Source organism: Rhinoderma darwinii, chromosome 7, assembly GCF_050947455.1.
Source record: "Rhinoderma darwinii isolate aRhiDar2 chromosome 7, aRhiDar2.hap1, whole genome shotgun sequence".
Lineage (NCBI taxonomy): Eukaryota > Metazoa > Chordata > Amphibia > Anura > Rhinodermatidae > Rhinoderma > Rhinoderma darwinii.
Genome location: NC_134693.1, coordinates 40,566,591 through 40,585,375, shown reverse-complemented (window position 1 = coordinate 40,585,375; position 18,785 = coordinate 40,566,591). Strand labels below are relative to the sequence as shown.

At 39.1% G+C, this 18,785-nt stretch overlaps 1 protein-coding gene across 5 annotated transcripts in view; it reads right to left on the bottom strand.

Moving 5' to 3' along the window:
• Positions 1-14,578: 14,578 nt before the first annotated feature.
• ZNF644 (zinc finger protein 644) overlaps positions 14,579-18,785 on the bottom strand; it is a 59,424-nt gene continuing 55,217 nt past the window's right edge. For all 5 annotated transcript variants that reach the window (XM_075833236.1, XM_075833239.1, XM_075833238.1 and 2 more), the window contains 3 exons: positions 17,256-17,378; positions 16,346-16,448; positions 14,579-15,825 (listed from right to left, as the gene is read on the bottom strand). In XM_075833236.1, coding sequence (XP_075689351.1) covers positions 15,633-15,825; positions 16,346-16,448; positions 17,256-17,378 — 419 coding nt within the window. In that variant the 3' untranslated portion in view covers positions 14,579-15,632. The remainder of the gene's footprint in view (positions 15,826-16,345; positions 16,449-17,255; positions 17,379-18,785) is intronic.

The window sequence follows — 18,785 nt, the reverse complement described above, 5'->3', positions numbered from 1 at the left end:
TTTCAATTTCACAAAGGATAAACGAGAAAATGCACCCCAACGTTTGTAAAGCAATTTCTCCCGAGTACGGCAATACCTCACATGTGGTCATAAATGTTTTTTCATTAGAAAGTAATTAACCCTTTACGAACTGATTCATGTTTTGCTTTTTCGTTTTTCCTCCCCGCTTTCCAAGAGCCACTACTTTTTTATTTTTCTGTCAATAGAGCGGTGTGGGGGCTTATTTTTTGCGGGACGAGCTGTCGTTTTTATTGGTACCATTTTTTGGTACGATGCCATATCGGTGGACATAAACGGCTGTTTGGGCACGCTGTAGGGCTCAGAAGGGAGGGACGCCATTTGGCTTTTGGAGCGCATATTTTGCTTGGTAGTAGCTCTGGCGTTCTGGTATTTCAGTTTATAATGTTGGGGCACATGTAGGCTGGGCAGAGTACATCAGGGGCATAATAAGAGGGTATAATAATGGGGTAAATAAATAATAATCCACAGATATGTGGCCGGTGTCGCGCGGATAAATGGTGCCCGATCTTATCCACTTTTGGAACACTCTGCACATTTTGCATCGCCATAATCTGGGAGCCGGAACTTTTTTTATTTTTTCACCACCGGAGCCGTGTGAGGGCTTATTTGTTGCAGGACAATCTGTATTTTTCATTGGTACCATTTTGGGGTACATGCAATTTTGTTGATCACTTTTTATTCAATTTTTCGGCAAGCCAGGTGACCAAAAACCATCAATTCTGACAATGATTTTTATTTATTTTTGACGGTGTTTACCCTGGGCTATAAATGACTATTATACTTTATTCTGCGGGTCGGTACGATTACGGCGATTCCATATGTATATACGTTATTTTATGTTTTGCAGCGTTTGAGCAATAAAATAACTTATTTAGAAAATAATGTATTTTCTGTGTCACCATATTCTGAGAGCCGTAACTTTTTTATTTTTCAGTCAAAAAAGCTGTGTAAGGGCTTGTTTTTTGCGGGACGGGTTGTAATTTGTATCGGTACTATTTTGGCGTACATGCGACTTTTTGATCACTTTTTATTACATATTTTGTGAGGGGTGGTGACCAAAAAATAGTGATTCTGGCATTGTTTTTCGTTTATTTTTTTTGCGGCGTTCACTGTGCGGGAAAAATAATATTATAGTTTTATAGTTGGGGTCGTTACGAACGCGGTGATACCAAATATGTGTACTTTTTTTTTACGTGTTCATTTTTTTTCCTATAATGAAAGACTTATTATAGGGAAAAAAGCAGTTCTTGTTTATGTCACTTATAACTTTTATTTTTACACTTTTTTTAAAACATTTTTATTCTTTTTTTTACTTTTTTCACTTGTCCCACTAGGGGACACTTAGACTTGCAGCTCTGATCGCTGCTGGAATACATTACACTACACACGTAGTGTAATGCATTTCAACTGTCATTGTGACGAGACAGTCACACTGACAGGAAGCCTACGACGACCACCCTCGGGGTGGTCCTCATAGGCTTCTGTACATGGCAACCCGGAAGCCATTGTCTGGCGTCCGGTTGCCATGGGTACCATCGCCAGCCCCCGTGATTTCACATGGGGGCTGCCGATCGGCGCTAAAGACCTTAATTGTGGCGTTCAAAATCGAGCGCCGCAATTAAGGGGTTAACTGCCGATATCAGCGGCGACAGGCCGCTGATCGGCAACGGGGAGAGCATGGCTGACACCCTGCACAGTTAACCGCCGCTGCGGTGTAGCGCCGCGCGGCGGTTAACTGTCAAAGCACTGCCGTAACTGTACGTCAAGGTGCGCGAACTTACTGCTCACCATGACGTACAGTTACGTCATGGTGCGTTAAGGGGTTAAAGGGAATGTTTATATTTTTTTTTTAGTTAAACAGTTAGTGTATACATGATTAGACATTGTTAGAATTTTTTTAAATTTTTTCACAAGTCAGGAAATATTATAAATTAGATTCTAATTTATAACATTTCCCTGTGCTGGTCACTAGAGGGAGCAATTCCCAAAATTGCAGCATTGGCATGTGGTAAAGCAACCACATTGCTTTATGCTGCAAATTTGGTGTGAACACACATGCTCTAGTGAGCTCACAGACTCCCCCCTCGCTTATCCTGGCTAGTGCCAGGAGAAAGGAGAGGATTGAATGTTCAAGCCTCCTACACTGTGTCCCGCCATTTTTTGAGCGAATATTCAGTGTAGTAGGCTTACATACAGTGGTTATAACACAAAACATACATAAACATGACTTACCTGCTCCTGCCGCCGCCTCTCCCTCCAGTCCGTCTGCTCCCTCCGCTTGCTTCTGAACACATGCCCGGAAGCCGCAACCGGAAGTAGTCATCTTACTGTCCGGCCGCGGCTTCCGGTCCACAAGAAAATGGCGCCGGATGTCGCTCGGCCGAAGACCTTCCATCTGGACTGTGTGGGAGCGGCGCATGCGCCGTTCCCACACAGACGGCGTACAACATAGTGAATGGAACGGCTCCCGTTCGCATTCTCTATGGGGCTGTATGTGCCGTATTCCATGTCTGTATGTGTCGTTAATCGACACATACAGAGATGAAAAAAAAAAATGGCAGCCCCCATAGAGAAGAAAAAGTTTGAAAACAAAAAGGAAAACACAAACACACAAATAAATTAACTTTTTTTTAATAAAACAATAAAAGCAAAATTATCTAAAAAAATATATTTTTTTCGCGACACCCTTCCTTTAAAGAGGCTCTGTCACCAGTTTATAAATGCCCTATCCCCTACATAATCTGATGGGTGCTGTGATGTAGATAACAAGAGTGGTTTTTATTTTGAAAAACTATCATTTTTGAGCAAGTTATGAACAATTTTAGATTTATGCTAATTAGTTTCTTAATGCCCAACTGGGCGTTTTTTAGCTTTTGACCAAGTGGGCGTTGTAAAGAGAAGTGTATGACGCTGACCAATCAGCGTTATCTCTTCACTTCTCTCCATTCATGTCCATCTCGCGAGATCACGCTGTGCTGTCACATACTTCCACAGTAACTTTACTGAAGTGTCGGGAGTTTGAATAGACATCGCGTCCTGGCTGTAGGTGATGTCTATTCACTCTCAAGACACTTCAGTAAAGTTAATGTGGGTGTATGTGACAGCACAGCGTGATTTCGCGAGATCACACTGTGCTGAGTACAAATGGACATGAATGAAGAGAACTGAATGAAGAGAACTGTATGACGCTGATTGGTCAGTGGGCATTAAGAAACTAATTAGCATAAATCTAAAATTGTTCATAACTTGCTCAAAAATGATCGTTTTTCAAAATAAAAACCACTGTTGTTATCTACATTACAGCGCCTATAAGATTAGGTAGAGGATAGGGCACTTATAATCTGGCTCTTTAAAGCCCTATTACACCGGCCAATTTTGGCCGGTGCAGCGAGCGCCGATCACCGATACAGCTCGTTGATATGCGCTCGTTTGCTCCTGTCACAAGGAGCTATGTATGGGGACGAGTGGACGTTACTCCGATTGCTCGTCCCCATACATTATCATGTCAGCAGCGCATCTCCCTGTCTACACAGGGAGATGCGCTGCCGACAACAATAATATTTAACTTTTTAAAAATAATACGACCAGCAGATGATCGAGTGTTTGCTCGTTCATCTGCTGATCGTTCCCGTTTACACAGGGCAATTATCGGCAACGAGCGTTCTATGAATGATTGTTTGCCCGATAATTGCCCAGTGTAAAACCCTTCACCAACAGTACAATTGTTTGTGTGTTTAGTTTGTCTATAATTGTCACTTAGATAACACTCAGACATTTTATTAGTAATTAATAAAGAAATCCAGGTGATTCCAAAGGATTCACTTACTTTTTATTGCAACTGTATGTTTCCATATTGTCCTAGCTGCATTGAGAGAACCATGTAAATGCTTTCTTAATACAATAATATAACTGAATAGTCTATAATTCTCATGTTGTGATCTATCTCCCATTCAAAATAAAGCCATCGTATGTGCAGCTCTAGGCCAAAGGACGCTAAATATTTGAAGATTTAAGAAATTCCCTGTCCATTTTGTTTTCTTTGCTTCCTCTAGAATGAAAAACTGACACGTTCCATTCAATCTTCTACAAACACATGCAAAATGGGGAACAAAGGAAAAATATATATCACGGATTCTTTATTTAAACCGCGGTAAAATTAGACAATTTCTTGATGTCATTATTTTTCGTATAAAATTAAGGTATAAAGACAGATATATATTTGTATTTCTTATAGCATGGGGTGACTGTGCTATATCCTTTGAGAACTGTTTTTTGCTAGGAGTTCATATTGGTAAACGGAAGGGTCAATACCATGTCTTCTTTTCTAAGAAAGGAAAATTGGTCTTTCCCCAGAGACAAGAAGAAGAAAAGAGTTCTTTCTGTAGCAGCTTAAGGGAACATTTTACATCTAGCTCTGGCCTCTGGCTCTTGACCTGACATGATTTCTGAATGTGAACCAGTTGCCAGAGCGATCATTAATCCACTATATTCTTTTATCTACACACATATCTAAGAAAAAAAAAATTATAAAAAATAAATAACACATATCTAAATATGTATTGCCATAAACAATGATAGATATGCAATATAGACCTGAAATCAACATGAGATAGACATGATTGATAAATATAAACTCGATATGAGACAGATACGTAGATAGATAGATATGAAAAAGATCGATGATTTTGTTTTAGAGAATTGATAATAATGACTTATTGAAGATACTTGTTTTAATTTAATTTGTTTCTGTTTTTATTCTTGATTTAATTTAAAAACACATTGAAGTTGTACTTGTAAGAGGTGGTGATATAAAAAAAGTGGTATTTCCCACTGGGCTATGAGAGTAGTGCTTGGAGCATGTAAGCCAGATGGCTGATGCAGAATCTTCTGCCGAAAAACATCTCTATTCAAGATGATGTTGCACTCTATTTTCTATCCAGGCTGTCAATATAACTCTTCCATGGTATTTAAATCACATTAAGCTTTCTTTTATTCATGTTCCCCCATGTGACTTTGTCTGGCTACAATGAATGTGGTTGCTTACGACCAGTTGTACGATATGCTAGAATTAGTAGGTGATTTTAATCCCTTTGGGGACCCTAGCTCCATCTCATGCATATAATGTCCAAAATTCTGTTTTATGTCCTATGATTGATCACATAAATAATCTTTCTGATTGCTAAATTCAATTTATATTCCTTTACTTCAATGTTGGCAATCCGTGCATTCTTCAGCGCTCTAGGTTGACAAGTAGAGAATCTGTAACATTATTTAAATGAGGTCGCGCCATGTTTTTATAAACTATATGATGCATAATTAGAACCTTTGTCCATGGTAAAAACTCCAGACCTTATGATAAGCATGTGTCCGTAGTACGTGGCCTACATTAGTGACAGCGATACATTCTTAAAAAAACAGGTTTGTAAACACTACTTCTTTTCAATTGTTAACTGGTGTACTATTATACTTGAAAGTGAATATTCACCTTTTCTCAGCATGTTGTTTTAGGTTTAATTCTGTGCTGATGAATTTCACAATACATTTTTATTGTAGCCTGTGCTCCAGTTTTCTGACACAGAGCTCCAAATCCCAGCATAGAGATAGATATCAAGGGGTTTTCTAGTGAGAAGAAATCGATGGTCTAAGGATGTGTCAGCGATTCACAGTATAGAGCAGCGACAGGAATGAAGGGCAAGCAGCGTTTGCATGAGTCGCGCCCCCATTGGTCAGATATTCATGGCCTCTCCTCACTACAGGCCATCAATTTGATCTCACTGGAAAACCCCTTTAATAATATGCTGGCTGTCTGCAACCACCACTAGGGGGAGCTTGCTGCATATTATTTTATTATTGAATTCAATGCATAACAGGTTTGGTAGCATTTTGGCAGCTATTAAGATACCCTAAATGAACAAGAGTTTGTGGATATCTGACCATCACACCTACATGAGAGTGTTAGACATCCCATTCCAAAACCATGGGTATTAAATTTGAGCTGGGCCCCGTTTTGTGACTGTAACAGCCTCCACTCTTCTGATAAGGCTTTCCACAAGGTGTTGGTGTCTCTGTGGGAATTTGTGCTCATTCAGCCAAAAAAAAACATGTGTGAGGACAGACACTGACCAATGTTGCTCTGGTTCGGAATTGGCGTTCCGATTCATTCGAAAACTGTGTGATGAGGTTAAGGCCATGGATTTGTGCAGACCACATAAGCTCCTCCACACCAAACTCATCAAACCATTGCTTTATGGAAATGGCCTTGTGCACAGGGGCACAGTCATGCTGGAACAGGAAAGGGCCATCTGCCAAACCCAGATTCATCCATCAGACTATACGATTCATCACTCCAGAGAATCAGTTTCTACTGCTCCCGTCCAGTGATGACGTGCTTTACACCACTGCAGCTGACGCTTGGCATTGCGCATGGTGATCTTAGGCTTGTGTGCAGCTGCTCGATCATGGAACCCCATTTCATGAGGCTCCCAACACAGTTCTTGTGCTGACGTCTCTTCCAGAAGCAGTTTAGAAACTATATGACTTGTGGCAAAGGTGGCATCAAATGATAGTGCCACTTAGCTCTTCAGTATGACCCATACTACAACCATTGTTTGTCTATGGAGAGTGCATGGCTGTGTGCTTGATTTTATGTACCTGTTGCAAGGGGTGTGGCTGAAACATCTGAACTTAATAATGAGAAGTGTCCACACTTTAAAAATTCGCAGGAGGGCAGGGGATGGCATTACATAATAAACAAAGAGATACTCATCACTGAAGGTACCCTTCTGTGCCCCCCCCCCCCAAAGCTCCTTCTGATTAAGTGCCGCTGCAGCCAATCGCTGGTCTCAGTAGCCTAGATTACTATGTAATGCCATCCCCTGCTGACACAAAAGTCCCTGATAACCTCTTTAATTATAACAGAACTTTTAACCTATTTAGATTTAAAACATTTCAAGGGTGGAGACCCACTTAAAAGATAACATGTCATTAAATAATCTGAGATATGGAACCCAACTATGGTTATAAATAATGATAAAACTTCAGGCACATGGTCGTATTATAAATAAGTGTTGTATGGATCCGTAATAAGCGACCCAACGACTGCTATGGGGCCATACTGTTCATCGGTGTATTTCACATCTATATGGAGGCATGCTCCCATCTAAGCTTTGCCACTAGTGGAAAATACAATGTCCTATAGATGTTCTGGCTCTGTAATATGAAACTGTAGGAACACCATGTGCCCCTGTACAGGCTACGTGCACACGACTATGAGGCCCAAAACTTCACAGCAGAATGTCACGGTAATACAGTAATTGAGAACCAATGCAACAAAGAAGTTCTGCGAAATGTAATATCCTGTCTCTAGTAATTATGCAATGTGGGGACTTAGCGTTGCTGCAGATTTGTTTGAGATCTTCTTTCTTGGTTCCGGGTATTACTACAGCCTTATAAAATAGTCTAAAAATAAATAACTTTATATAAATTGTGCTCCATTTGCAATTGATCTTCTAATGAACGTCTCAGGAACCAGTGTTGCTTACAGACCAAAAATACTTCCTCTTTAGAGATGATCCTCCACTGGAGACCTTCTCCAACTCATTACATTTCCACCTCAAGAAGTCCCTCAGCTCTCAATCTCTTCTTTATACATTTTTCTGTTTAAATTTAAGAAATATTTTGCATTTAAATTAATTCATTTACATTTGTGTATTTTAAATATGTATTTATCCAGTCAGGGTTGACATCACTAGGGCCCCTGTACGAGAAATGTGTGGGCTCTCATCAAACATATGCTGGACATACCCCGCGCATGCACAACCAGGCACACGGGGGTGTACTACACCCTGAAGATTTTTTTCTTACCTTTAAACAGGCCGTTATTTATTCTGTTGGAATTGCATTATGCAAACCTAATACAATAAATTAAACTTATGGCTTTTCCTCCCTTGTTCCTGTCTGGAATGGGTTAAGTTCGATTTTGTCCATGATTGGCTATGGTGTGGTGAGCATGACATTATAGAATTAGCTGATTGGCTAGGGATTCAATACATTTCCTCGGCATCCTCTTCCAGGCTTATTCCCTTGTAATGCAGTTCAGACCAAGCGTTCAAACTGTGATGTCACGATATAGTATCACCTGTACTATAGGATAATCTCTATTGGGATATTAGTTTTAATTACACATTTACTTTGACTTCACCGTGTGTATTATCGTTGTAACGGGACATCATTGTTTATTATTCCTGCATTATAGGATCATTTTGATTTGGACATTATGGTGTATATTACTTCTGCACTATGACATCATTGTCTTTATTATACCTGTATGGTGACAATAATGTTTATTACTTTTGTACTGTGTTCTTATTGTTTATTTTCCCTGTGCTGTGGCTTCTTGTTTATTACCTCTGTGTTATGACATAATTCACTGGAAGAAAGTGGAGAATAGGAAAATGAAGATTTAAATTCTATTATGTATGTTAAAATATAGTGGCATTCAAGTATGATTCGATTGATGTTACTTAGTGCAAAATATGACAATGGATCACTTAAAGAGGCTCTGTCACCAGATTTTCAAACCCCTATCTCGTATTGCAGCAGATCGGCGCTGCAATGTAGATAACAGTAAAGTTTTTTTTTTTAAACGAGCACTTTTGGCCAAGTTATGACCATTTTTATATTTATGCAAATGAGCCTTTCTTAAGTACAACTGGGTGTGTTTAAAGTTATGTACAAGTGGGCGTGTATTGTGTGTGTACATCTGGGCGTTTTTACTTGTTTTACTAGCTGGGCGTTGTGAATAGAAGTGTATGATGATGACGAATCGGCATCATCCACTTCTCTTCGTTAACACCCAGCTTCTGGCAGTGCACAGACACACAGCGTGTTCTCGAGAGATCACGCTGTGACGTCACTTCCTGCCCCAGGTCCTGCATCGTGTCGGACGAGCGAGAACACATTGGCACCAGTCGACAGTTGATTCTGCAGCATCGGCGTTTGCAGGTAAGTTGATGTAGCCTCTGTCGCCTGGTGCCGATGTGTCCTCGCTCGTCCGACATGATGCAGGACCTGGGGCAGGAAGTGACGTCACAGCGTGATCTCTCGAGAACACGCTGTGTGTCTGCACTGCCAGAAGCTGGGTGGTAACGAAGAGAAGTGGATAATGCGGATTCGTCAGCCAAGGGAAAAGCAGGGAAAGTATACAGGCAGTTAGCTACTGGATTAATTCAATAGATAACAGCGTTATGTTTTTTTAATGTGGCACGTGCCCCTCCATCCCTGGTTATTACCTCTGTACGGTGATGTCACTGTTTTTATTACCCTTGTACTCTGGCTTCACTGCATTTATTTTCCCGGCCCTGTAACTTCACCGTGTAAATTATATCTGTATTGTGATATCAATGGATCTGGCAAAGCATCAAGGCTTCTGTGATAAATGGAAACCATGGTGCTAGTGTAAATAGAGCCTTATCCTTGTACTGCGGTTTCACTGCGGTTTTCCACTTAGTGACTTGACAGTTTATAATCCCTGTCGTGGGATACTGACCAATGTTTCCTCTACCACATCAGAGGATACCAGGACTATAATTTCCATATGAATATGGTATCCTTTTTACAGATTTTTGAATTTGGGCCCAGAGATTTCAAGTTTTGCAACGAACTACAACATTTCGGTTTTGAGGGGCCGTTTTCAGGGGCTGACATGATTTAGCTTACAGCAGACCGTTATAGATGGGTGCAATGACATAATAAAATGATCCCTATTCAATACAGCAGTCTACTGCATTATATAAATTGCATATACAGTTAATTATAATTTCATATCCATGAAAACTTTAAAAACTAGATTATGCCTTTAGATTATTGCTTTGTTGAATTCATAGACTACATACGATAAGTTAGAAAACACAAAAAAAATTTAGCAGCAGTTTGCTAATAATGTTTTTTTGTTTTTGTTTCTTATACTACACGTTCTTGCCGGTTCTCCTTTATTCAACGCTGAAACGCTCATACTTCAATTCATAAAAACAAAGCCTAAACAAGCCTCTCACAAGGACATGGATTCATGATGACAACGCTGACAGAAACAGAGGTATTGAAGCCACGGAGGCTGCCAAACGTAATTTATGGTGCTATGCTGTGCCCTCCAGTTTGCAGAAACTCCCGTCCTATTTCCTTCACAATCATCAGAACGACATAAGGTAACTAAAAAGCGAAGATTCAGTACTATTGGCGACATTTGTCCCAAACCAAAAAAAACATCAGAAAACATTTTCGAACTATAAATAAAAGGAAATCATTTTAGTTTTCTCAAGGATACTGTGCAATATGACAAATGGAAAGGAAAACGTGGTGTGTTTGATTAATAAAGACATCTGCAGAGAAAATATGACTAATATTAGATAAACATGTCCAGTTGTTTATATATAGTGAACACAATTCATTTTCTAGATTGCCATGTTATGATTAACCACTTAAACGGGGTAGATTTCAGAATCTTCCATTCATTTCATTAGAGAACAAAACCGGCCTTAATCTAGTACTTTCGTATGTTGTGTCAGTATTTATATGACAATACCAGGAGTGGAACATAAAGCAGAGAAAAAAACTATAATGAAAAGATTTGCACCGGTTTTGGGCCCACTCCTTTATTTTGGCTTACAAATACCGATGCAATATACTGGCCAAAATACACATGAGTGAATGAGTCCTTAAAGGAACAGTGTAACGAAAAAAAATATTTTTACATCAGTTTGGTTTTAGTGTTTTATTAAAAACTTTTATATTTGTGTGTTTGTGTTTTACTTTTTTTTAATTTTACACTTTTTCTGGTCTATGGGGGCTGCCATTTTTTTTCCCATTTCTGTATGTGTCGATTAACGACACATACAGACATGGAATACGGCAGCTCCAGTCCCATAGTGAATGCAAACGGGGCCCGTTCCATCCACTATGCTGTACGCCGTCTGTGTGGGAACGGCGCATGCGCCGCTCCCACACAGTCCAAGTTGAACTGTGCGCCGTCCGGCTCCATTTTCCTGTAGACCGGAAGTCGCGGCCGGACAGTAAGATTACTACTTCCGGTCGCGGCTTCCGGACTTGTGCACTTGGAGCGGCGGTAGCAGACGGAGCGGAGGGAGCGGCGGCGACTGGAGCAGGTAAGTTATTTCTATGTATGTTCGTGTTTTACTGTGTGTTTACTAGTGTATGTAAACCTACTACACTGTGTGTTCGCTCAAAAAATGGCGACACACAGTGTAGGAGGTTAGACCGTTCAATCCCCTCGTTTATCCCGGCACTAGCCAGGATAAAGGAGGGGGGATTCTGAGAGCTCACTAGAGCGAGTGAGTTTTCCCAAATTTTGCAGCATAAAGCAATGTGGTTGCTTTACCACATGCAATGCTGCAATTTTGGGAATTGCTCCATCTAGTGACCAGCACTGGGAAATATTATAAATTAGAATCTAATTTATAATATTTCCTGACTAGTGAAAAAAAGTAAAAAATTAGAACAATGTTTAATCATTTTTACACTAACTGTTCAATTTAAAAAAAAAACTTGCAACACATTCCCTTTAAGTGCATTCTCAGTGGCTCTGCTTCTTTGTATTTCCATTAAATGGAAAATATGGGTCTTTTGGGGGTCTCTGTGGGAATTAGACATTCTGCTGGCTGGAGGAATTTACATTTACTAGAAGAAAAAAAAGCTGCAATAAAGCCATATTCACATGGCCAATTTTCACAGCAGTTCTGCCATTGTGGTATTTTATGATAGGTCTTCTTTATTTATAAAAGCATGCTGCAGTTAATGTTCTGTCCCTATGGGGAAACCCTGAAAAACAACATGCGAGGTTCGTACAAATGACTGAATTAATATCAGGTTTCAATATAAATCTTTCCTGTTATTTTCTTCAGAGTAAATACATTTTCCTATTATTGCAACAAAAACGCTAAACTTCTCAAAGGTCAGGATCACAGAGCTTTTGGATCAATTTGTTGAGCCAAAGTCAGGAGTGGATCCAAAAGAAAGGTATGAAGAAAAGACTGCTGCATCTCCATTTTTGTGTGTCCACTTCTGGGTTTGGCCAAAAAAAAAACATGCAAACGCTGCCACAAAAACTGCATCAAAACTCAGTGTGTTTTCCTGGCATTAGGCTAATGCAGTTTTTGGAGTTTTTCAGTTTTTTGTAGCCAATGCTGGAGTTGATACTAAAGGTAGGAAATAGTATAAGGGCTTACACACATGGCCACAGTACAGCTGTTTTGTACGGAACCGCAATAGAGCAGACATAGGGCTGCACAAGACCTCTACTTTGAGGCGCACATATGGTGGCATGTTCCATTGGACTCCTTATGTACAGAGGAATTCTTCTCTAGAAGCATTGCATTTATATATGTGGCAGCAGATCGAACCTGTATGGCAGAACACAAAGGATATAGGACTGTAATGAAAAGCTGTACCTGATCTGTACTCATGTGCATGCGCTCTAAAGGGAAGAATCATTTTTTTTTAGTATCAAGCTTTGTCTGTGGCACAAAAAAAACGGCATCAAAACCTGTATGTATGAATCCAGCCTAATGCCATTTTAATTTGCGCTCGCTGCACCGGCCGAGTGTCGGCCAGTATAAAAGGGCCTTAAATGTGGTTGCTCTTTTTTTTTTTTTTTTTTACAGAACAGGGTTTTTTTGTGTTTTTTTTTTAATCATACCCTATTAGAATCAACACATGTTTACTTTTGAAACATATTAGGGATCTAAGCTAGCAGGCTTAGCCAACAAAAATTCTGACAAAATTAACCATCCAATGCTCCTGCGTACAGAGATGACATGTATTTACCAGACATCATTATAACTCCCAAGAACAAAGATCACAATCTGCTTTTAATTGTATCTCCCTTTTTTAGTTCATGGCATCTGCACAACTGTTAGTGTGATTGTGCAGTGAAAGCAGCTGGGCTGGAACAATGAGAAGTGTATGACACTGATTGGTCACTGATTGGTCAGCGTCATACACTTCTCTTCACAACGCCCAGTTTGTAAAAAGTAAAAACACGCCCAGTTGTCTATTAAGAAACTCATTAGCATAAATCTAAAATTGCTCATAACTTGCTCAAAAATTATAGTTTTTCAAAATAAAAACCACTGTTATCTACATTACAGCGCCGATCAGATTATGTAGGAGAGAGGGCACTTCTAATCTGGTGACAGAGCCTCTTTAATGGAGAACAGGTTTGGATTGCAGGAAATAAATCTAGTAACATCTTGGAAACCCATTAGGCTTGTCTCCACGTCACAGCATTGCTCTGCAGTCGTTTAGTATTGTGAAAAACATTCTAGAAGGCAATAAATGCTCTATCACCACCATATTGGGTTCACCATTGTACTGGGTAGTATCCCCCTTTGTACGCAGATGTGACTTTTGTAAACATTCCTTAATATTATTGTCAATGTTAAAACATTAGCATCGTGTCATTTCTGCAGGTTTGTTTGCTGCACATTTATGCCGTGAATTTTCAGTTTCATCAAAATTGCTCTACTGGAATAAGATCAGAGGCTGCAGGTCATGTTCATGGAACCAGCTTGATAGGACCTGTGCTCCTGATTACCGGTACCGGCATAAGACTTCATGTACACATATAGAACAGCTTATTCTGGAAACTCACCTGAAAAGGCTATGTACGCTTTAAAGGCCTCCTTCACATACACTAGTTTTAAAAAACACATGGTGGCCGTTATTTTACTTACTGCAATTTTGTATAGGCGTTTTTGAAGTCCTATAGAGCAGCCTATGGGAAAAACAGAAGAAAAAAAACGAAAAAAAAACAAAACACATTGGTTGATTTAACAAAAAATAATCAACATGCTCTAGCAGGCTCCAGAGATGCAAAAACGTTCCTCTATTTTACTATAGACTTTAAAGCAACCGCTTGACCAAAAAATAAATAAAAGAAAAATGTTGTGAAACAAAATAAAAAAGGGATGAACTTCTAGATCAATATTTTTCTAGAATGGTTTTCTGCACTAATTGAATGGGATTTCAAATAAAGTGATAGTATTTTTGCAAAGGGAAAGTGGATCTTTTAGGCTACATGCACACGTTGCGTAATTTAGTGCAGAAAATCTGCAAATTAAGGCAGGTAAAATCCACACTTGTTGATGAGCTTTTTGGTCCGTTTTTTTTTTAGTTTTTTTTTTTTAAACTTGGCAAGTACTATTCGCAAGCGGAAACGCAAGATAAATTGATATGCTGCAAATTTTAAAATGTGCACCGCAGGTCAATTTATGCGTCAGTGCTTTGTTTCGCTTTAAGCAACTGACACTTTTCACAAATAGAAAGTGAATATTCCTGACTGACTACGGTTTAAAATAAAAGGTGAAAATGGATGAGACTTTCAGAACAGTATAACATTTCAAGTCATCAAGGATCTATATAAAAAGTGAAAAAACTATTTAAATGTAAAAAATGTTTTTCAAAAATTAAGATGCCCCAACTACTTTAGCTGAAAAACCTAGTTGTATATGTATGAAGGTATTTGCATGACAAAATTCCATCCTCACAACACATTTATTTCAATATTTCTGTAAGTAGGCCCTTAGCACGAGCATAGTGTTACACAGTTCCATACACAATCACATCCAAAACAAATTCTAAAATTTCAATTGTAAACATTCTCATATGTTGAAATATTAAACGTTTGCTAAAATGCTCAAGTGTGGAGTTAAAACTGAAAAATAAAAAAAGATTATTTTTTTTTTTATTTATTTTTTTTTAAATCAGTGTGGTGAGAAAGCTACTCGTACAGAAACAGGTTTAATAAAATACTAAGGACAAGAAATGACTTAACATTAAAAGAGAAATGAACAGGTGACTTATCGCTATTAAAAAAAAAAAAATTAATATACTCAAATTCTACATTAAAAGAAATGTCATTGGGTAAATACATCTTTGTTGACAAAGTAGGAGGTAGCATGGATGCACCAGTTAGTGAGAAACGCAACTGAAATAAAGAGGTTTTTTTCCTTACGACAAATAATTTCCAGTACTATTTACACTTTTCAGAAATATCAGTTAAACGATCCGCCCTCCAACTTTTTAGTACAAAAGCATTTTGTAATAAAAACAAAAAACACATAACAATATCTGTACAGAAAAGCACTGATTGCCTTATGTTGAATGGAACAGTCTTCAGAACTCTGCAGATTATGGTAATACTTAATGCCCTAAATTAACCAATACAATTTCAGGAATTGTCCTTTTATCTTGTAGAAAATGCAACGTATAAATATATTTCTCATATCGATGGTTTCATGACTATGGACGTGTGTTTCTAATCTCATCTAACAAGTGGAAAAGGCATATATGCAAGGATTACTCTGTGCTTCCTACAAGAAGCAAAAGTATAAAGATAGCGGCGTCTGCGAGAGTTCAATAGCGTTACAGCACATCAGTATTTATTTTGTCCTTTGTACTATAAACAGGTATAGCAATGTGGTCTTTAAAAAGGAGAAAGGAAAAAAAAAAAAAAGGAAAAAAAGACAAATTTTAAAAACAAAAAGGAAATAGTCCACTGTACATCCAAATAACCATCTTCGTCTGTAGGACAACTGCTCTTATGAAGCCGCCTCTGTCATTATTAAAGAGAAGTTTGTTTCAGTGATTGAGGGGGTCTTCTTTAGTAAAGGTTCCACCTCGACCATGCCGGCTCCAGTCCGTGGAAGATTTGCATTGACGATGTGACGTTGCAAGTGCTTTATCCAATCCTCTTGTACAGACAGAGGCCCCCGAAAGAGAAGCCCGCAAAACCTGTTTAAAAGGAAATTTGAAGAAAAAAAAAAAATGCAATTTGCATTAAAAAAAATTGTGACTAAAAATTATTAAATGGGTTGTCTCAGTAGAGCCATCGATGGCATATTGCTAGGATATGCCATCAATCTGCAATTTACAGGGGTCTGGCCACTGTAACCGATCACGTGAACGAAAGGAAGCGCCACCTGCCATTAGCTCCTGTCTGCTCGGCAATCTCTGGGGGCCGCTTGGTTAGCCAATGACTATAGAGGGCGGACAATGCAGCCTTCCAAGAACGAGGACTATTCAGGAGACAGAGCGGTAACAGCGCCGACATCAAGGGATAGAAAGGAGGTGAAGTGAGGACACAGTAGCTGGAGTTTTCACTACTTATTTTAGGGTCAATTGTAAATGACATAGCAAGATTTAATTCCTAGACTGTCTTTAGGTGATCAATATTAGAATAACGTGTAGGTTTTTCTTTTTTTCCTGGACTTAAAGCAGATCACTTCCAAAAAAAACAACCCAAAACACATACCTGCATCTCAAGATATAAACTTCCTCAGTGCTGTGTGGCAATGGCAAAACTTTCTTCTTACTCCCAGATCTTGACCTTGATTTCTTTTGCTTGCAATCTAATACTTATGTACAAAAGGGAAGATCTCACCATACAGATCATACCATAATATAGCATACAGGTTAACGCAGAAATCAATGGACAGGTAAAAGCATCATATTTTGTACTGAGTATACTGTGTGTTTTTCTTTGTGCTTTAAAACGAAAATAAAAGAATTACAAAACAAAAAAAACAAAAAAATAAAAAACATAATATTTTTCCTTATTCACTACAGAATTCTAGTTTATAGGGAAACCATACATTACAGATTATCCCTGATCAGCTGCTTGAAGCGGGTCCAACATTTCTAAACCCCAACGTTTGAAGCTGTGGCCCCTCATTACCCCTACATGTGTCTCCTCCAGTAGAGGCATTGTACATATAAAATACATTTTACAAAACACTTATTTTTGCTACAAGATCCATGTGTGCAGTACATATAGTTTACACTGCTGCATCTATAGATCGAAGCATGAGCTGCAAAAACTAAACCGGGACCGCAGTGGACAAGCGACTTCTGATCCACAGGACAAAAAGTAAAAAATAAATAAATAAGGAAATCTTAAACCATAGTCTCAAAGCAAATTTTTATGGACCTTCAAAACGCTGATAAGCATAGCCCTCTGACCTCTATTGGCCAAAAATACCATAATAAGGCATATGTAAAGGGGTTGTCTAAAGCATACAATCGCCCGATGTATATGAAAAACAGGGCACACCTACAGTTTAATAGGTTTACAAAAAATTTGGCCCTGCAGAAAGGACTCCACGGTGGCGGTGTACCGTGAAGTAAAACCAAAAGCAAGGTATGTTCTTTTGTGAAGGCGTTACCTGTTCCAGTCAACAGTCCAGCGCTCTTCTTCCTTGAGTAAGCTCTCATATGGTTCGATAGGCTAACAGCACTTGAAAACGTTGTATTGCAATTCACACAAGTCTTGTGCTTTGCAGCCATACCTAAAAGAAAAAGAAAAATACAGTTCTGGCCCCAAAGAAAAATCAATGACAAAATAACAGATTAAAAAAACAACAATATAAATGTAGTCTTCACGTGAACTGGAAGCCACTGAAGGTGTGACTGCATAGGCCATTCATAGTCACATATTTTAAGTAATGTCATCTTGCCAGTAAATAATACACAGGCGTTTCAATGTTCAGGAACAGAATTAAAAGTCTAGTTGACAAAGTGGTAATTGAAGTGTTTTACCCACAAGACTGTAAAAAGGCGCAGCACTAAATTAGGTTACTGATGAAGACTGGGAGAAAAGGTGGTATAACACGCCACCAAACAGCTGTTAGACAAAACATTTTATTCAGTGCCTATTATGTTCATTTCTCTGGATGCGAAACCAATAATGAAAGTTAATGATTTGAACTTCTTGCAAAAATCGTTGTGCTAAGCAAATGATCAAACAACAGTTTTTACTCATCGCAGAAGAAAACATTGCTAAACTATAAAATTGACACAATTATTCATTGCACCCACTTAAGGTCTCTTTAGGGTGGCTTCACATGCTGCATTTTTTAGGAAAAACACCACAAAGTCAGATGTTCGCTTAAAGAGGCTCTGTCACCAGATTTTGCAACCCCTATCTGCTATTGCAGCAGATCGGCGCTGCAATGTAGATTACAGTAACGTTTTTATTTTTAAAAAACGAGCATTTTTGGCCAAGTTATGACCATTTTCGTATTTATGCAAATGAGGCTTGCAAAAGTACAACTGGGCGTGTTGAAAAGTAAAAGTACAACTGGGCGTGTATTATGTGCGTACATCGGGGCGTGTTTACTACTTTTACTAGCTGGGCTTTCTGATGAGAAGTATCATCCACTTCTCTTCACAACGCCCAGCTTCTGGCAGTGCAGATCTGTGACGTCACTCACAGGTCCTGCATCGTGTCGGCACCAGAGGCTACAGTTGATTCTGCAGCAGCATCAGCATTTGTAGGTAAGTAGCTACATCGACTTACCTGCAAACGCCGATGCTGCTGCAGAATCATCTGTAGCCTCTGGTGTCGATGTGTCCTCGCTCGTCTGACGATGCAGGACCTGTGAGTGACGACACAGCGTGATCTCTGGAGAACACGGCTGTGTCTGCACTGCCAGAAGCTGGGCGTTGTGAAGAGAAGTGGATGATACTTCTATGCACAACGCCCAGCTAGTAAAAGTAGTAAACACGCCCCGATGTACGCACATAATACACGCCCACTTGGACTTTTACTTTTCAACACGCCCAGTTGTACTTTTGTAAGCCTCATTTGCATAAATACGAAAATGGTCATAACTTGGCCAAAAATGCTCGTTTTTTAAAAATAAAAACGTTACTGTAATCTACATTGCAGCGCCTATCTGCTGCAATAGCAGATA